At 42.3% G+C, this 17,735-nt stretch overlaps 1 protein-coding gene across 1 annotated transcript in view; it reads right to left on the reverse strand.

The window, feature by feature from the left end:
• Positions 1-1,238: 1,238 nt before the first annotated feature.
• LOC106563494 (sodium/calcium exchanger 1) overlaps positions 1,239-17,735 on the reverse strand; it is a 61,934-nt gene continuing 45,437 nt past the window's right edge. Inside the window, exons 5-9 of the mRNA XM_014129143.3 lie at positions 9,532-9,638; positions 8,093-8,211; positions 6,096-6,195; positions 5,262-5,534; positions 1,239-5,127 (exon numbers count right to left, since the gene is read on the reverse strand). Of these exons, the coding sequence (XP_013984618.3) occupies positions 4,748-5,127; positions 5,262-5,534; positions 6,096-6,195; positions 8,093-8,211; positions 9,532-9,638 (979 nt within the window). The 3' untranslated portion in view covers positions 1,239-4,747. The remainder of the gene's footprint in view (positions 5,128-5,261; positions 5,535-6,095; positions 6,196-8,092; positions 8,212-9,531; positions 9,639-17,735) is intronic.

Below are 17,735 nucleotides of genomic sequence, written 5' to 3' on the forward strand. Positions count from 1 at the left end.
AGCCTTAAGAAGTGCAACGTCACCCCACAGACACTGTAGCTTCGATAGAGAATCAAAAGAAGAACTACAATTCTCAGACTTTCCACTTCCTGCTTAGATTTCTCTCAGGTTTTTGCCTGCCATATGAGTTCTGTTATACTCACAGACACCATTCAAACAGTTTTTGAAACATCAGAGTGTTTTCCATCCAAATCTACTAATAATATGCATATTCTAGTTTCTGGGCCAGAGTAGTAGCCTGTTTAAATTGGGTATGTTTTTCATCTGGCCGTGAAAATACTGCCCCCTAGCCCAGACAGGTTAATTACTATTGTGCAATCTCTAGTGCTTCAGCAATACAGATTTAATAGAGCGCTAAATTGCAAAAATACAGACTATGACTTCAGATCTGACTCAGATTTGTGCTTGATGACTCTGACATCAACTTTTCTGAGACGGAATTGAAATGTTAGTGTCCTAATAATGTTCAGTTGATTCAATCCAAAGTCCAACTAAGGTTAATTAACTACATGTAACTAATCAACTACAGGAAATCCTGTAGATTTTTTTCCTGTAGGATTCCTGTAGAACTCTCTCTACTTAAAGATGCTGTCGCAGCACAAGGATCTGCATCAAAGAAACGTTTTTCATGCCAAAGACTTCCCTCCTTGCTACAGACTGACGTGACTGTTTTAGCAACCTGGAAAATGTCTTGTTTGTGGAGAAACAGGCACTCTACTTAAGGGGTTAGAGAACAAAAGCTATAAATTCCCTGCTTGTGGTGTGTGATCCATTGAGATGCCAAACAACAAGCATCATGAAAACCTCCTGAAGCATATGTCCCAGGTTGATCAGAGCAGATGGAGGACGAGGAAATGAGGGCACAGAGACTACGCTTAATGATTATGTAATGTAAGAAAAGTTATTTAAGGAGACTTTTACACTGAACAAAAAGTAAACAGTGAGAGAGTAATGAATGTGCAGCGATGGGTCAGTTGTGGCAGTAACTGGATTACTGAATCACAGTAACCAGGATCTGTCAAGCACATTGTTTTACACTGACAAATGCAGTTCAGATTCAATAAAACAATGTTTACCCGTGTGAATCAATAAGAAACAGCATACTGATACAAACATGCTTTCTCGCTGCATGGGAAGAATTACATTTTTTATATATCCTGTCAAATCAGCCACCAGTTATGATTAAAAAGGGCTCCAAGTCCTGACTAAGGAATAAAAAAACTATATTTTGAACAATAATAAATGAACAACTTTTATTTCCACTGATCATACATTAAGCGTGCATATAAATCCAAATAAAAGCAGCAATGATCATGTAATTATAAATACATCTAGAAATAATAGGAATGGATCTGAGGATCCTACATTTCAAAAACAAAGTCTACACACTGTCCTTATGCAAATTATAGTAAGGTTTGGTAATCATTTGCTTTTGGTCTTTTTTTCATTACAGTACAGTATCGTCATAGTTTTGTTTATTTGTTGCCATTTCAAAAACTGTACACCGTACGTGCTATGTTTAGGAAATAAACTAACCATTAGGTTTTAAAACCTTTTTTCTCCTCTATGCAGTGCTTTGACATAGTCATCTAGGTGAAATATGTTAAAAGCCTGAATGTGACAGAGGATAATGCAAAAAGATTTGTGAGGACTCAGAAGTGTAGACATTTCATCATTAAAATCCATACCCCCATGTTGAGTAAACATTTAGGATGGAATAAAGCCATGCCTTTCATCAAACTCTGAGGACAAGGAGTACATATACAGTGAAGGAAAAAAGTATTTGATCCCCTGCTGATTTTGTACGTTTGCCCACTGACAAAGAAATGATCAGTCTATAATTTTAATGGTAGGTTTATTTGAACAGTGAGAGACAGAATAACAACCAAAAAATCCTGAAAAACGCATGTCAAAAATTTTATAAAATGATTTGCATTTTAATGAGGGAAATAAGTATTTGACCCCTCTGCAAAACATGACTTAGTACTTGGTGGCAAAACCCTTGTTGGCAATCACAGAGGTCAGACGTTTCTTGTAATTGGCCACCAGGTTTGCACACATCTCAGGAGGGATTTTGTCCCACTCCTCTTTGCAGATCTTCTCCAAGTCATTAAGGTTTCGAGGCAGACATTTGGCAACTCAAACCTTCAGCTCCCTCCACAGATTTTCTATGGGATTAAGGTCTGGAGACTGGCTAGGCCACTCCAGGACCTTAATGTGCTTCTTCTTGAGCCACTCCTTTGTTGCCTTGGCCGTGTGTTTTGGGTCATTGTCATGCTGGCATACCCATCCACGACCCATTTTCAATGCCCTGGCTGAGGGAAGGAGGTTCTCACCCAAGATTTGACGGTGCATGGCCCCATCCATTGTCCCTTTGATGCGGTGAAGTTGTCCTGTCCCCTTAGCAGAAAAACACCCCCAAAGCATAATGTTTCCACCTCCATGTTTGACGGTGGGGATGTTGTTCTTGGGGTCATAGGCAGCATTCCTCCTCCTCCAAACACGGCGAGTTGAGTTGATGCCAAAGAGCTCCATTTTGGTCTCATCTGACCCCAACACTTTCACCCAGTTGTCCTCTGAATCATTCAGATGTTCATTGGCAAACTTCAGACGGGCATGTATATGTGCTTTCTTGAGCAGGGGGACCTTGCGGGCGCTGCAGGATTTCAGTCCTTCACGGCGTAGTGTGTTTCCAATTGTTTTCTTGGTGACTATGGTCCCAGCTACCTTGAGATCATTGACAAGATCCTCCCGTGTAGTTCTGGGCTGATTCTTCACCGTTCTCATGATCATTGCAACTCCACAAGGTGAGATCTTGCATGGAGCCCCAGGCCAAGGGAGATTGACAGTTCTTTTGTGTTTCTTCCATTTGCGAATAATCGCACCAACTGTTGTCACCTTCTCACCAAGCTGCTTGGCGATGGTCTTGTAGCCCATTCCAGCCTTGTGTAGGTCTACAATCTTGTCCCTGACATCCTTGAAGAGCTCTTTGGTCTTGGCCATGGTGGAGAGTTTGGAATCTGATTGATTGATTGCTTCTGTGGACAGGTGTCTTTTATACAGGTAACAAGCTGAGATTAGGAGCACTCCCTTTAAGAGTGTGGTCCTAATCTCAGCTCGTTACCTGTATAAAAGACACATGGGAGCCAGAAATCTTTCTGATTGAGAGGGGGTCAAATACTTTTTTCCCTCATTAAAATGCAAATTAATTTATAACATTTTTGACATGCATTTTTTTGTTGTTATTCTGTCTCTCACTGTTCAAATAAACCTACCATTAAAATTATAGACTGATCATTTCTTTGTCAGTGGGCAAACGTACAAAATCAGCAGGGGATCAAATACTTTTTTCCCTCACTGTACCTTGAATTATGATTCACATCCACACACTCACACACTCATACGAAACCCTTGGAAAAAATGTGTTTCTACAGTACATCATCTCAAATTAAAATTGTAAAGCTGGAATTCTCTGGCAGAGATTGTCTCACATAGATTAGTGTCCTGTATAAAAAGTATCTTGGAAGAAGTCCTTATGAGTCTGAGGTTGTCCTCAGACAGAGTGTGGATCAGGGAACCAGGCAGTGATATATTCACATGTTACTGTGTTCAGCTTGGATTCACATCTAGACTTTCACTCATGAGGATAGCCGTATTAAAATGTTACATACAATACTTCAAAATGTTTCTATCATACAATTCTTCACTCAATACAACAAAACACACTCACGCTCCCACATGTACACACCTAGTAGTAATATTATTCTTTGACATGATATACAACAAATTGTTTGAGATAAATATTAATATTAATCTTATTAACAAACACCAACAGCTTTTTCAACTGATCACCATTTCCTGAATAACATGTGACATTATGTTTTGGCCTCAGTGGCTACTAATTCTAATGCAGTACCATGCCAACTCTAGTTATCCCATTAACTCCTATCACAAGTTCTTTTTAGACCCTGTTCAAAGAGAATATGGCACTGTTTTATCTACAAACACTTACATTGTTCAAACATCTTGACTATCTTGACTTTTCAAAAACGAAAATCCTTTTCTAAAATGTCCACAACACAAGCGCACAACGTTGTTGAAAAAGAAGAGGGTTAGGATGGGCTGAGGGTAGTAGTCAATGTTCAGGGCAGAGGCTGAGAACCTTCATGGGAATGACTGTGCTTGGTGGGCATCAGGGGTTACATAGTTGGTCAACCAGGAACCATGTTCAGACATGGGGAGAAGGAGGATCTGAGTCAGCTCTTCTGAGTCAATGTGCATCATCTCCAAGAAATTGACTGATTGATTAGGGTCATCCTCTATCTGAACAGAGAGATGCAGGAGACGATCAGTGGGGCTAAAAGAGCTAAGTGTTCAGGATAGACTATAAACAAAATAGGAGCATTCTCAGAGTCAAAGGTTATTTAATTTCCCTCGTTTTGTGCAGACAGCCTATTTAGATAAAGCTATGCCTCAAGGCATAAGTCCTCTGAAAACATACACCAAGTCATTAGCTGGTACCAGTACGCTTCCAACAGAATGGCTAAGGCTGCCATCCATGTCATTGTAAATGGGGTAAAATTCTTCAGAGTCAAGCATCCACGGTAGCAATAATAATAAACAATATAAATACTTTAAAAGACTCAGAAAAGTACACAAAAAGGAGAGGGATAGACATGTAAACAATAGGAGACAAGCTTTCTCCTCTCTCTCTCTTGCTCTCTCGCTTTCTCTCGCTCTCTCGCTCTCAGAAGCCTGGCACGTGGCAGTAGGCCTCTAGGGAGGCCAGCATGATGTAGAGGAACCAGAGGGAGAAAAAGAAGAGAGAGGTGAGGAGTTTCGTGTTCCGCGGGCCCCCCAGTTCTCCCCCTGCCACGCCGGCCCGGCGGCGGTACATCAGCACCAGGACACACACAAACGCCATGATGGTGAAGAGGGTGACGGAGAATGCCAGCGAACCAGGCTCTACAAGAAACTTCTTGCCCTTGGTTTTCCAGTAGACGGCCGCAATGGTCCATGCCACGCCGATGCCCAGGAACACGTTCACTGCATTACTGCCCGTCACGTTGCCGATGGAGGCGTCAGCGTACTGGTCCTGGATGGCCGCCACTTTACTGGCAAAGGTGTCTTTGTGAACATAAAGTAAGCAGAAATAGATGGTTAGAAATAGGTAACTGATTCTGACACAGACAAGAGACGGATACAGCCCAGAGAAAGAGTGACAGACAGAGAGAGTAGGCTACATACAGACAGGCACCCACCTGGAACGGAAGTCCCCAGGGCCACAAATACTACAGCAGTGACAGAGTCCTTAAGCCCCACTGTGCAGCCGAAATGAGAGGCCAGGTCCCCGGTCACAGCCGTCAGAACACCAATCAGGGAGATGGACACAAAGAAGCAGGCCCAGCCATTCCAGTACTCTGTGGGCGGGACAAAGGCGAACAGAACCTTCCAGAACACTGTGAGGAAGTGCATGATGTAGTCAAAACAGGATGGGAGGCGCTCCTCCCCACTCTCCTCCTCATCATCATCCCCTGGGGGAGAGAACGAGAGGTGTTTACACATATAGTACAAATCATTCTGATGAGATGCAGCGTTTTATTCAACTTTTACGTGGTACAAAATTACAGTTACATTTTACATTTGAGTAATTTAGCAAGCAGACGCTCTTATCCAGAGCGACTTACAGTTAGTGCATTTATCTTAAGATAGCTAGGTGAGACAACCACAAATCACATATTGAGGACATTTTTCCTCAATAAGGTACAGCAGTTGTCAACAAAGTCAGCGCAAGTAGGGAAATAAAAGTGTGACTGTTAATTGTGAATGTTGGTGCAATGATATAGTTTCAAAATTCATTACACCTTTATTGCTTTGCTTGGGATAAAGTTGAACTTGACACTGCTTCTTGCATCTATACATTTTCAAACAGCAACTTTGCGTGTCTGTGATTTCATTACTGCTACCTCCCAAAGTAGAGAGTGTGATTTCTCTGCCCTGAACACCACTCCTCTGACTCTCCGTTAATGCAAGAGCATGCAGTGTTAGTGAGTCTGTCCCAGAGATTTAGGAGTGAAGGAGAAAGAGGCACTCACCTGCACTGACAGTGACAGCATTGACAAACTGCTCTCTCCAGCTACTGCTGCCCACCACCAGAGCAAGGTTCGTCTTCTTAATCAGCTTATCTACTGTGTTCTGAACAAACAAACAAAAATAACACAATCAGATTTCAGCCTAGACTAGAGTTATCAATACATAGAATGGATAGAAGTGTCATATTTTGAGTGGAAGGGGTAAGGGTTGGTCTGATGTTTCCAATTTGTGTGGTAAACAATGTAATCTCGCCCAGTTTGTTCTTCATTTGTTAGAGGGTAATGACCCATCCATCTTTTTCAGTTGCTCCACTGAGCGGGTGACCTGGCTGGCCTCTCTGTCCAGACAGTCTCCTCACAGGAAGAGGGAGGGCAGATATCGACAGGAGTAACAAGACAGTGACCTCTATCACTGGCGAAAGACATGCTTTTAATAAATGTGACCCATTTCAGGAACTAGGCATATGTTAAGATGGCGCCGACAGATATGGAAGCTCTGCTTCTAGCTCCTAAGCAACTTTGCAGTATTTAATTTTTTGGTGTCTTATATTATTAGCCCAGAAAGTTTTTTGCGTTATTACATACAGCCGGAAATAACTTTTGGATATCAGAGCGGCGGTAACTCACCAGCATTACGACCAGGAATATGACTTTCCCAAATTGGATCCTTTGTTCTTACCCAAAGGGCAATTGAACTTATCCCAGAGGCTGCTCCAAGATACCGCCGGCGGAGAAAAGGTTTACGGAGTGGACTTCTAGTCCGACTCAGGAGGCATGCACACCATTCACCGCTTCCGAGTATATTACTTGCTAATGTTCAGTCTCTGGACAATAAAGTAGATGAGCTCAGGGCGAGGATCTCCTTCCAGAGAGACATCAGGGACTGTAACATATTGTTTCATGGAAACATGGCTCTCTCCAGATATACTGTCCCTGTTCATACAGCCAGCTGGGTTCTCAGTACATCACACAGACAGGAATAAAGAACTCTCTGGGAAGAAGAAAGGCGGTGGAGTATGTTTCATGATTAACTACTCATGGTGTGACTGTGATAATGTACAGAAACGAATTGGTTTAGCTACGGAAACGACAGGAACCTTCCCGCTAGCCATTGACTGAGATAATGGATGGACTGGACATGCCAAGAGATACGTTTGGATTGATCTGCCATGTAGCATGTGAATAATCCTTGATACTCAGCTTTTTCGAAAGATATAATGTGAGCCATGGAGAACTGCAAAAGTGTTGCTACTGCTCTCAACAACATTGCTGCCCTGAATTTAGCAGACACTATCGACAAAGATCAGAGGGAAAAAGTTGTTTTCTGAACACGGTCAATACAAACCGGAGTGACTTGACACAATGTGGGGCAAACAAGCTTTACAAACAAAACAGAGTTAAAGGGGTTCCAGTCTGCTGTGAAGCGTTCGTCCATGTATATGGGTAAGAGTCTAGCTACATTTTCAGATATTATATGTTTATAATTTAGTCAGAAAGTCATTTTCATTCAAAATTAAATTACCTTCTGTATCCTGTGCATGTGACAAATACATTATTTAATTTGATATATTGTTTGTTCACAGTAATGTGAAGAACAACAGGACCTGCACCAAAGTCAGATTAGGATATAAACCAAGGACTATATAACGTGTATTTATATCTGGAGATTTTCCTTATTATAGGCTACTACTTTCACCACTTTTGTCTTATTCTTTGGTTGTTTACAACACTACCTTACTCACTCTGTTTACCACATGGCCTCACATGTGAATCCTTAAAGAGATGGGTGAGGTTAAGGCTAAAGAGGGTGTGGAGAAAAAAAAAACTATTTCAAATTTTGCAACATAAGACCAAATCTAGGTGGTCGGTCACAAATATGATGCTGCAGGGACAGAGGGAGACAGAGGAGACAGTGGGGGACAGAGAAGAGAGGGGCACATATGAGAGAGGGGTGTGTCTGTGGGGGTGTGTCTGTGTGTTTGTTTGTTTTTGTGGGTTACCTTAAACTCGTAGGATTCCTCTATCACCACCTCTAGCTTGGTGTGTTCTCCCAGGCTGGGACAGCCCATCTTGGACACCTCCTCCTCATCGTTGGCTGGCTTGTTCTCATTGGAGTCTCCTGTGAAGCAGAGAACATTTCAATGTCAAATATCATACCCCCCCAAAAAATGCTAATCTCCCCTGTTATTGTAATCTTGAGAGGTTAGCATGTCTTGGGGGTATGATATTTGTGCATCTGTATTTACGATTCATTCAGGATTATCCGTAATCATGGTAGCATCCACATTAATGTAGAAGTGTTTCTTATTTACAATAAAAGTGACTCCAAAATTACACAATACATTATCTACCACTCATTTCTATTGGGCACAAAATAATCTGAAACACAACCAAAGCAAACAGCAAATGCATCCAACGAATTTGTAGAGTCACAAGCTTGATGTAGTCTTTGCTTGCTATAAATATGAGACCAAATACTAAACTTTCTACTACTTTAATAGACATATAAGTGAATTTGTCCCAATACTTTTGGTCCCCTAAAATGGAGGGACTATGTACAAAAAGTGCTGTAATTTCTAAACAGTTAACCCGATATAGATGAAAATACCCTCAAATTAAAGCTGACAGTCTGCACTTGAACCTCATAGTTATTGTGTCATTTTAAATCCAACATGCTGGATTACAGAGCCAAAACAACCAAAAATGTATCACTGTCCCAATACTTTTGGAGCTCACTGTATACAAAAACGCAATGTCATTTATTTATCAAATTAATTATCTGTGAATAAACTGTATACCAATGTATCAATATACAGAGTTTTGTGAGGAGGTAAATTCAAATATTTTTCTCATGCGTATCAGCAATGCAGGAAAAATGTAAATGCACCAAAAACATTACATTAGTGTAAAATACCATAATGAATGTGCAGTGAGAAGAATAGCCTGGAGAAACAGCTCTAACATGGACCAACTACTCTCAGTCTTGATGAAATCCCCCGCAAGTCACTAATGCCGATTAATGTGCAACTACAGTATAACCATTGGTACACTCAGGGACATATCCTGGCCATAAAATACATTTTGGTGATGTGTTTGTTTTTCAATATATATTTCTTATTGTTACCAATCCCCACTAATGGGTTTATGAAAGCAACATAACACCTATATTTGGAATAAAATAAATTACAGGTTAAGGATATAATGTGTTGTAATTCTATGTGCCGCAACCTCATCACTTACAACATGGATCTGCCAGGGGCAACAACAAAAAAACTACAGCACTTCCAGAATTACCATTCCATCCTTCATATACAGCTGTTGTGTTTTTCCGATAACTGATCGTGTGAAATACAACATTTAAGACTGTTAAATATGACAGCGATAACATGAGGCTGCTACAGTAAATGGCAGCTTTGCACCCGCAGGGCTCTGCACTGACCATGTTTCCGTCCAATCTCCAGCAGCACAGGCTCCCCCAGCTGGATGATGAAGGTCTTGTTCTTCTCATACTCCTCATCATCAATGACCTTCACCTCCAACAGCTTCCTGCAGATGGGGAAAAACATACATGTTGGGTCAGAGACAGAACCAGATAGCTCTTTAGAAGGATACAGAGATGGAGACAAAGAGAGAAGCTCTTCAAAAGGAGAGCGAGATGGGGACAGAGAAGAGAGAAGCTCTTCAGAAGAAGAGAGATGGGACAGAGAAGAGAGAAGGTCTTCAGAAGAAGAGCGAGATGGGGACAGAGAAGAGAGAAGCTCTTCAGAAGGAGAGAGCGATGGAGACAGAGAAGAGAGAAGCTCTTCAGAAGGATAGAGCGATGGGGACAGAGAAGAGAGAAGCTCTTCAGAGGAAGAGAGATGGGACAGAGAAGAGAGAAGCTCTTCAGAAGAAGAGAGAGATGGAGACAGAGAAGAGAGAAGCTCTTCAGAAGGAGAGAGAGATGGAGACAGAGAAGAGAGAAGCTCTTTAGAAGGAGAGAGCGATGGAGACAGAGAAGAGAGAAGCTCTTCAGAAGGAGAGAGCGATGGAGACAGAGAAGAGAGAAGCTCTTCAGAAGAAGAGAGAGATTGGGATAGAGAAGAGAGAAGCTCTTCAGAAGAAGAGAGAGATGGAGACAGAGAAGAGAGAAGCTCTTCAGAAGGAGAGAGCGATGGAGACAGAGAAGAGAGAAGCTCTTCAGAAGAAGAGAGAGATTGGGATAGAGAAGAGAGAAGCTCTTCAGAAGAAGAGAGAGATGGAGACAGAGAAGAGAGAAGCTCTTCAGAAGGAGAGAGCGATGAGGACAGAGAAGGGTGAAGAGACAGAGGTGAGGATAAGGGGTGATGAATATCAGCATGGAAAGATGGAGAGAAAACAGCTTGCTATCTCTTTTTACTTTCTTCCATTGGCTGGATGAGACAGTGAGAGTGATAGAAAGAGGAAGGCAGGGTGGGAGGCACAGATCGCAGGTAATTAGGGTTCATGAATAATGAAGAAAGGCACTAAGGCAGGCAGGGACAGAGACGCTTCTGGGAACAAACAATTAAGCGGTTAAGCCATACACATTACGGCCACGATACACAAACACACGCACACGCACACACACGCACACACACACACAGCTCCTCATTTTCCTCCAACCTCATCTCTAGATTCCTTTTTAATTCATGTGTCGTGTCTATGAGTTATAACTTAAATGTAATTCACTATCTTATGGTCCTTTCCATCTTGCCCTGCAACCCAAATGTGCTGCTTAAGCCCTCACAGAGTTAGGAAATCTTCTGTATTGGATGGCACAGTGTTAATCACATGATTTCTCCCTATGCCACACCACATCTCTCTGTCCTCTTGACTAGATTCCAGTGACCCAGAAAGCCTGTCCAAGTGGTGCCGCATATCAGTGTAAATGTGACTAAAGCAGCGTTGTCGTTCGATGGACTATTCCCATGGGTGGCTGAACTCTAAGCTCCACAGCAGCCAAACACTTCCGAGCCAAACAGGCCTATCTGATAGCTGTCCACAGCTGTCTATCAGCATATGTTAAGGCTGCAGGGCTGGCTCCAGCAGATGGGCCAAGCCAGACAGTGTACAGATAAGAATAGTCCCGGATCCATCGTGCTCCTATGCCCAGCAAACCTCTGCCTCACAAAAACAGACACCCTCTGGCAGACAGGCTTTGGTACACACAGATGAGTGGAGAGGTCCCAGGTGTCAACTCCCTGTCTACACATTCCCCACGCAGACTGACAGGCCATCCCGGAAGACAGGAAGAGGTGCACACGGCCTGATGGAGACGGATGATGACAACAGGAGGAAGGAGGAGGAAAACCGAGCAAGCAGGAAAACTGCATTTGTGCACTTATCTCTTTAAGCACGAGGCCTTAATTCCACACTGTGGCCTTCAGGTATTGAATGGCACTTTTACTCACTGGAGCAAAACCTCAAAACAAACACACATCACACACACATCACACACACATCACACACACACACACACACACACACACACACACACACACACACACACACACACACACACACACACACACACACACACACACACACACACACACACACACACACAGTAAGTAGGTCTAAAATAACCACTCCACACAGATAAAAATTGACTTACTCCCCTGGGTACACCCCAACAGCACGCTTGCGTCGAGCAGTGCAGTGAATGAATGAGACTTTGCATAGTGTTTAACGAACCTACTCACATCTGGCATGTTTTGAATGTTGACAGCTACATAATATTATTCCATTAACTGGGAGTGTGAAATATATGTTGATTTGAATTTTCATGTGCATGCAGATAATATCCCAGGTTAGACTGTGTGAAAAAGTGCAGCTACAGATTGAATTATGTTCTATTTCTTCAGCAGAGACGCTATTTGTTTTTATAAAACTAAAAGTACATTTATGTTGATTTAGAGTCTGGCCTCTTCCCGGATCTGTATGCCTGCGATAAATCAACCAATTAGAGAACAAACTCTCCCACTGCATTTGATTGCAGCAGTCATGATTAAGGTACAGTACCAGTCAAAGGTTTGGACACACCTACTCATTCAAGGATTTGTCTTTATTTTTTACTATTTTCTACATTGTAGAATAACAGTGAAGATATCAAAATTATGAAATAACACATATTGTATGGAATCATGTAGTAACCAAAAAAGTGTTAAACAAATATATATTTTATATTTGAGATTCTTTAAAGTAGCCACCCTTTGCCTTGAGGACAATTTTGCACACTCTTAGCATTTTCTCAACCAGATTCATGAGGTAGTCACTTGGAATACTTTTCCAACAGTCTTGAAGGAGTTCCCACATATGCTGAGCACTTGTTGGCTGCTTTTCCTTCACTCTGCGGTCCAACTCATCCCAAACCATCTCAATTGGGTTGAGGTCGGGTGATTGTGGAGGCCAGGTCATCTAATGCAGCACTCCATCACTCTCCTTCTTGGTCAAATAGCCCTTACACAGCCTGGAGGTGTGTTTTGGGTCATTGTCCTGTTGAAAAACAAATCATAGTCCCACTAAGCCCAAACCAGATCGGATGGCGTATCGCTGCAGAAATCTGTGGTAGCCATGCTGGTTAAGTGTGCCTTGAATTGTAAATAAATTACTGACAGTGTCACCAGCAAAGCACCCCCACACCATCACACCTCCTCCTCCATGTTTCACGGTGGGAACCACACATGTGGAGATCATCCATTCACCTACTCTGCGTCTCACAAAGAAATGTCGGATGGAATCAAAAATCTCAAATTTGGACTCACCAGACTAAAGGACAGATTTCCACCAGTCTAATGTCCATTGGTCATGTTTCTTGGCCCAAGCAAGTCTCTTCTTCTTATTGGCGTCGTTTAGTAGTGGTTTCTTTGCATCAATTCGACCATGAAGGCCTGATTCACACAGTCTCCTCTGAACAGTTGATGTTGAGATGTGTCTGTTCCTTTAACTCTGTGAAGCATTTATTTGGGCTGCAATCTGAGGTGCAATTAAATGCTGATTTCTGAGGCTGGTAACTCTAATGAACTTATCCTGGGAAACTCTGGGTCTTCCAATCCTGTGGCGGTCCTCATGACAGTCAGTTTCATCATAGCGCTTGATAGTTTTTGTGACTGCTCTTGAAGAAACTTTAAATGTTCTTGAAATTTTCCGGATTGACTGACCTTCATGCCTTAAAGTACTGATGGACTGTTGTTTCTCTATGCTTATTTGAGCTGTTCTTGCCATAATATGGACTTGTTCTTTTACCAAATAGGGCTATCTTCTGTATACCACCCCTACCTTTTCACAACATAAGTGATTGGTTCAAGAAGGAAAGAAATTCCAGAAATGTAGTTTTAACAAGGCACACCTGTTCATTGAAATGCATTCCAGGTGACTACCTCATGAAGCTGGTTGAGAGAATGCCAAGAGTGTGTCATCAAGGCAAAGGGTGGCTACTTTGAAGAATCTCAAATATGAAATATATTTTGATTTGTTTAACACTTGTTTGGTTACTACATGATTTCATGTGTTATTTCACAGTTTCAATGTCTTCACTATTTTTCTACAATGTAGAAAGTAAAAATAAAGAAAAACCCTTGAATGAGTAGGTGTGTCCAAACTTTTGACTGGTACTGTAGTTACAAGATAATGTGACGAATAAACAGAAATGCACTACTCAGAATATTAAAACACCAGAGCAATAAGGCAGGCATTTTCCAAATGTCCAATGCATTACAGATGAGCGTGTGGGTCGGGGCCCTGAATTTCCTGGAGCCCTCCAGCTTTGCGTGGGTTGCAGTGTGCCTCTGGTACACCAGTATATGGAAGGGGAACACTGAAAATGAATTACAGACTGACCAGGATGCCTTTCTCTCTGGTGAGAGAACATGGACAGATAAAACATAAGGCAAAACATAAATGAGTTAAGTTATATTGGCTACGGTCCCACAGGTGAGTGTGTAGAATATTAACGTCAACACTAACACAATAGCACTGTCAAATGATGGTTTTGCACATGCAGCTGTGGGTGAGGTGTATGAAACACAAATTCATGTGGTTGGCATGGCAACAGGTAGCAATAGTGTATGTTCTGTTAAAAAGTCATGGCCTTCGGCAAGATATCTGTAGTCAGAGCGTGGAAGAGGAAGCAGGAGAGACTAGTAAAAGAAAAAAAGGCCTCTTGTATTTCACTCTTTATGTTTCTGTTGTAATCCATCTCATATCTTTTAATTGGTATATGAGACAAGTGCTTCAATTTCAATTTCACTGCACAAGTACAGTGAAATGCCTTTTTTGCAAGCTCTAAACCCAACAATGCAGTAATCAGTGTCAATATAGTTAAACACAACATAAGGTAGTACAAAAATTAGAAATAACAATAACACAAGAAGTAAGTAAGCTACAGTACATACAGGGTCAGTTCCAAAACCATATTATGGCTATTAATACCAGTCTATGGCTTGGGTAGCTGGAGTCTTTAACGATTTTCCAGGCCTTCCTTTCACACCACCTGATATAGAGGTCCTGGATGGCAGGGAGCTTGGCCCCAGTGATGTACTGGGCTGTTGCCATACCAAGCAGTGATGCAGCCAGTCAAAAGCTCTCAATGTTCAAGTTGTATAACTTTTTGAGGATTTGAGTACGCATGCTAAACCTTTTCAACCTCCTTAGTGATTTGGACACTGAGGAACTTGAAGCTCTTGACCTGCTCCACTGCAGCCTTGCCTATGTGGATGGGGACGTGCTCGTCCCCCTGTTTTCTGTAGCCCAGTGGTCACCAACAAGTCAATCGTGATCCTAGTCAATCACCAAACATTTCTGGAGAAAAGCCAACAAAGTTTTGCGCTCCTTTTTTTATTGGTGTTTCGCTGTTGGTGTTGCGCACCATGAGCACCGTGTAGGCAGAGTGTTACCATTTTTAACCATTTGATTTGTCTGAAAAGACTCTGCCTACCTGGTAGACCCTGTGGCTAAATCGTGTGCGCCTACTGCTCTGTCCAATCGGATAGCTCAAATCACGGTGCCTACAGCTTCCACGATGAGTAACTTTTAAAACCATGACCAGAGAGAGACTGTCAAAGAATACAGCAAAGAGCTGCTGTTTTTATGAAGCACTGTCAACACTGTTTTTATTCAACACTATTACAAAACATAAAACGTGCTTCTCCCTACTTCCACTCGCGCTACAGCTGCAATGAATGAGTAGCCTAGTGTATCGATAGCCCTGCATTTTTATTATTATTAGCAGCTCGTCGTTTCTATTTTAATATCAAGGAATATTTCACTTTCTCTGGTAATAGGAACAACATGAATTTGTGCATGAGGCAGATGCGGTGCGACTCGAGTTTCGCCATCAGGTGGAAGACAGTGTTCCCTCTCTCTGGTCAGTCTCACCGGATGAAAGGAAGGAGAGAGCAGGGACTGTGAGAGGCGGACCCACTGCTGCTCTCTCCCTCCCTCCCTTCGCTGAGACTAATGCCTTGTTCAAAACAACTGGGAACTCTGAAATCTGACTTCCGACTTCAGTGCATTCAAGACAACTGGGAATTCGGAAAAAAACGAGATCCGACTGTGAAAAATTGTTTTAAACTGTCATCCAACTCGGAATTCCAAGTCGGAAACTTGGGCATCTTTCTAGAGCTCCGACCTGAAGATCACTGACGTCATGACTTGACCATGTCTTGAAAGCACCATGACCATCAAATGCAGGTACCATCAGTCCAGTAAAATAAAAAAGCAAATTATTTCAATTTATGCTCAGCTGTGCCTTGCAAGTGCTACATAAACTGATCTACTTTGTAATCAAAGCTCGAGTTTTGAAATATAATATGGTCTGATAAGAACAATATTGCTAGGCCAAGGATATAGCCAATCTGCTGTGATAATGTATTAAGCCTACTGCACAAACCTCATTCCTGCAGAACTGTTTTTATTAGGTTAATGTAAAAAAAATGTAAGTCATGTTGCTTTTTGTCTGCCAAAGTGATCTTGACTCAGAAAAGGTTATTGACCACTGCTGTTGTCCATGATCAGCTCCTTGGTCTTACTGATGTTGACGGAGAGGTTGTTGTCCTGGGCACCACACTGCCAGTTCACTAGTCTCATTGTCGCCGGTGATCAGGCCTACCACCGTCGCATCATCAGCAAACTTGATGATGGTGTTGGAGTAGTGCGTGGCCATGCAGTCGTGGGTGCCTGGGACTGAACACCTCCCTCTGCAACTGGATCCTGGACTTCCTGACGAGCCACCTCCAGGTGGGGACACATCTGCCATGCTGACCTTCAACACGGGTGTCCCTCAGTATTGCGTGCTCAGTCCCCTCCTGTACACCCTGTTCACCCACCACTGCGTGGCCGCACATGACTTCAACACCATCATTAAGTTTTCCCAACAACACGACGGTGGTAGGCCTGATCATCAGTGCTTAATTTGTAAATCTGGAGGTGCCAGAACAAAAAGTGAGCCGAGAGGGGGGTGACCTCGGGAGTTATGAGGTACCAAAACGCATGAAAAAAAAAAAACGTTTGAAATAAAGCATTGCATGTATATCCTCGCATTTGCGTAGTGGCATAGAGCAGTAGAGTAGAGGTGCTTACAGAAGTTGCAGACATGGGTCATTTTTTTGTAGCCTAGGGTCTGGGAAAAATGTGACCTTTTATTAATGCATTTCATGCAATTCTACGTCACTTTGCATGACTGGAGACTTTGGCAGAATGTTTTTTAATACCGCATTAATGATCGAAATGGCAGGCTACTTTGACACTGACAAACTGATAAAAACAACCTTGTCTTGAATCCATCAATAGCCTAGGCCTATGTGTGTGGAGACATATTGTAGGCTACAATATCAGGAGGAAATTATAGTCCGAAAAATATTTTCCAGTTTCACTAACTCACCCAATGATGCACAACTCACTCGCTAGTGATGGCCGCTGTGCTTGGGCCAAAAGCATATCTCTCTCTCTCTCTCTTGTAAAACAATATTTGGAAGTTGATCAAATATTTTGGTAGCCTACAGCATAGACTTTTCAGCAGGAGACATTTGCGTTCCAACCTGTGTTTTCCCTTGATTTTATTTTAAATATTGTGAAGGCCTGTTTTGCCTGCGTGCTGTTTTTTCATCGACAGATTTGCGGCACGTTCCCGACTGTAGGCTATTCCTTGTTATTGGGCTACAATCCACAGCTAGGCTTTTTTTAAAGAAGCTATTGATCCTCTGTGGATAAATTATAGGCCTTCTCATGGTGTAGTAGGCTATTCTGAATTATTTCATTTATTTCTGAACATACAGCAATAATTCTATAAATGTGGCAAATGTATTTCAATTCATCAGGGGTGCTGCAGTTCCTTCAGAACCCTTCGCGAGGCTATTGATTCTATAAGGAAATAAATGATGAAGTGCAACGCTGGAGAGATGAGAGTTGCAGGCTCATGTCTATCAGAGCAGAGAGATGGAGAGAGGTCATAGAAAGTGTATCTCATTCTAATTATGTGAGAGATACTGGCGCGTTCTCACACAGCCACGGCCATGCGTTGGTCTCAAACATAGGTTACAATGTTGGCAAACGATAAACCCGGGCCGGCCCAACCCAAATCAATGTTAGGCCCGGGCTGAAAATCAAGTTTTTCACATACATTTGTTTTGTAGGGGCAGGAGAATT

This window comes from Salmo salar, chromosome 11, assembly GCF_965601325.2.
Source record: "Salmo salar chromosome 11, fSalSal1, whole genome shotgun sequence".
Lineage (NCBI taxonomy): Eukaryota > Metazoa > Chordata > Actinopteri > Salmoniformes > Salmonidae > Salmo > Salmo salar.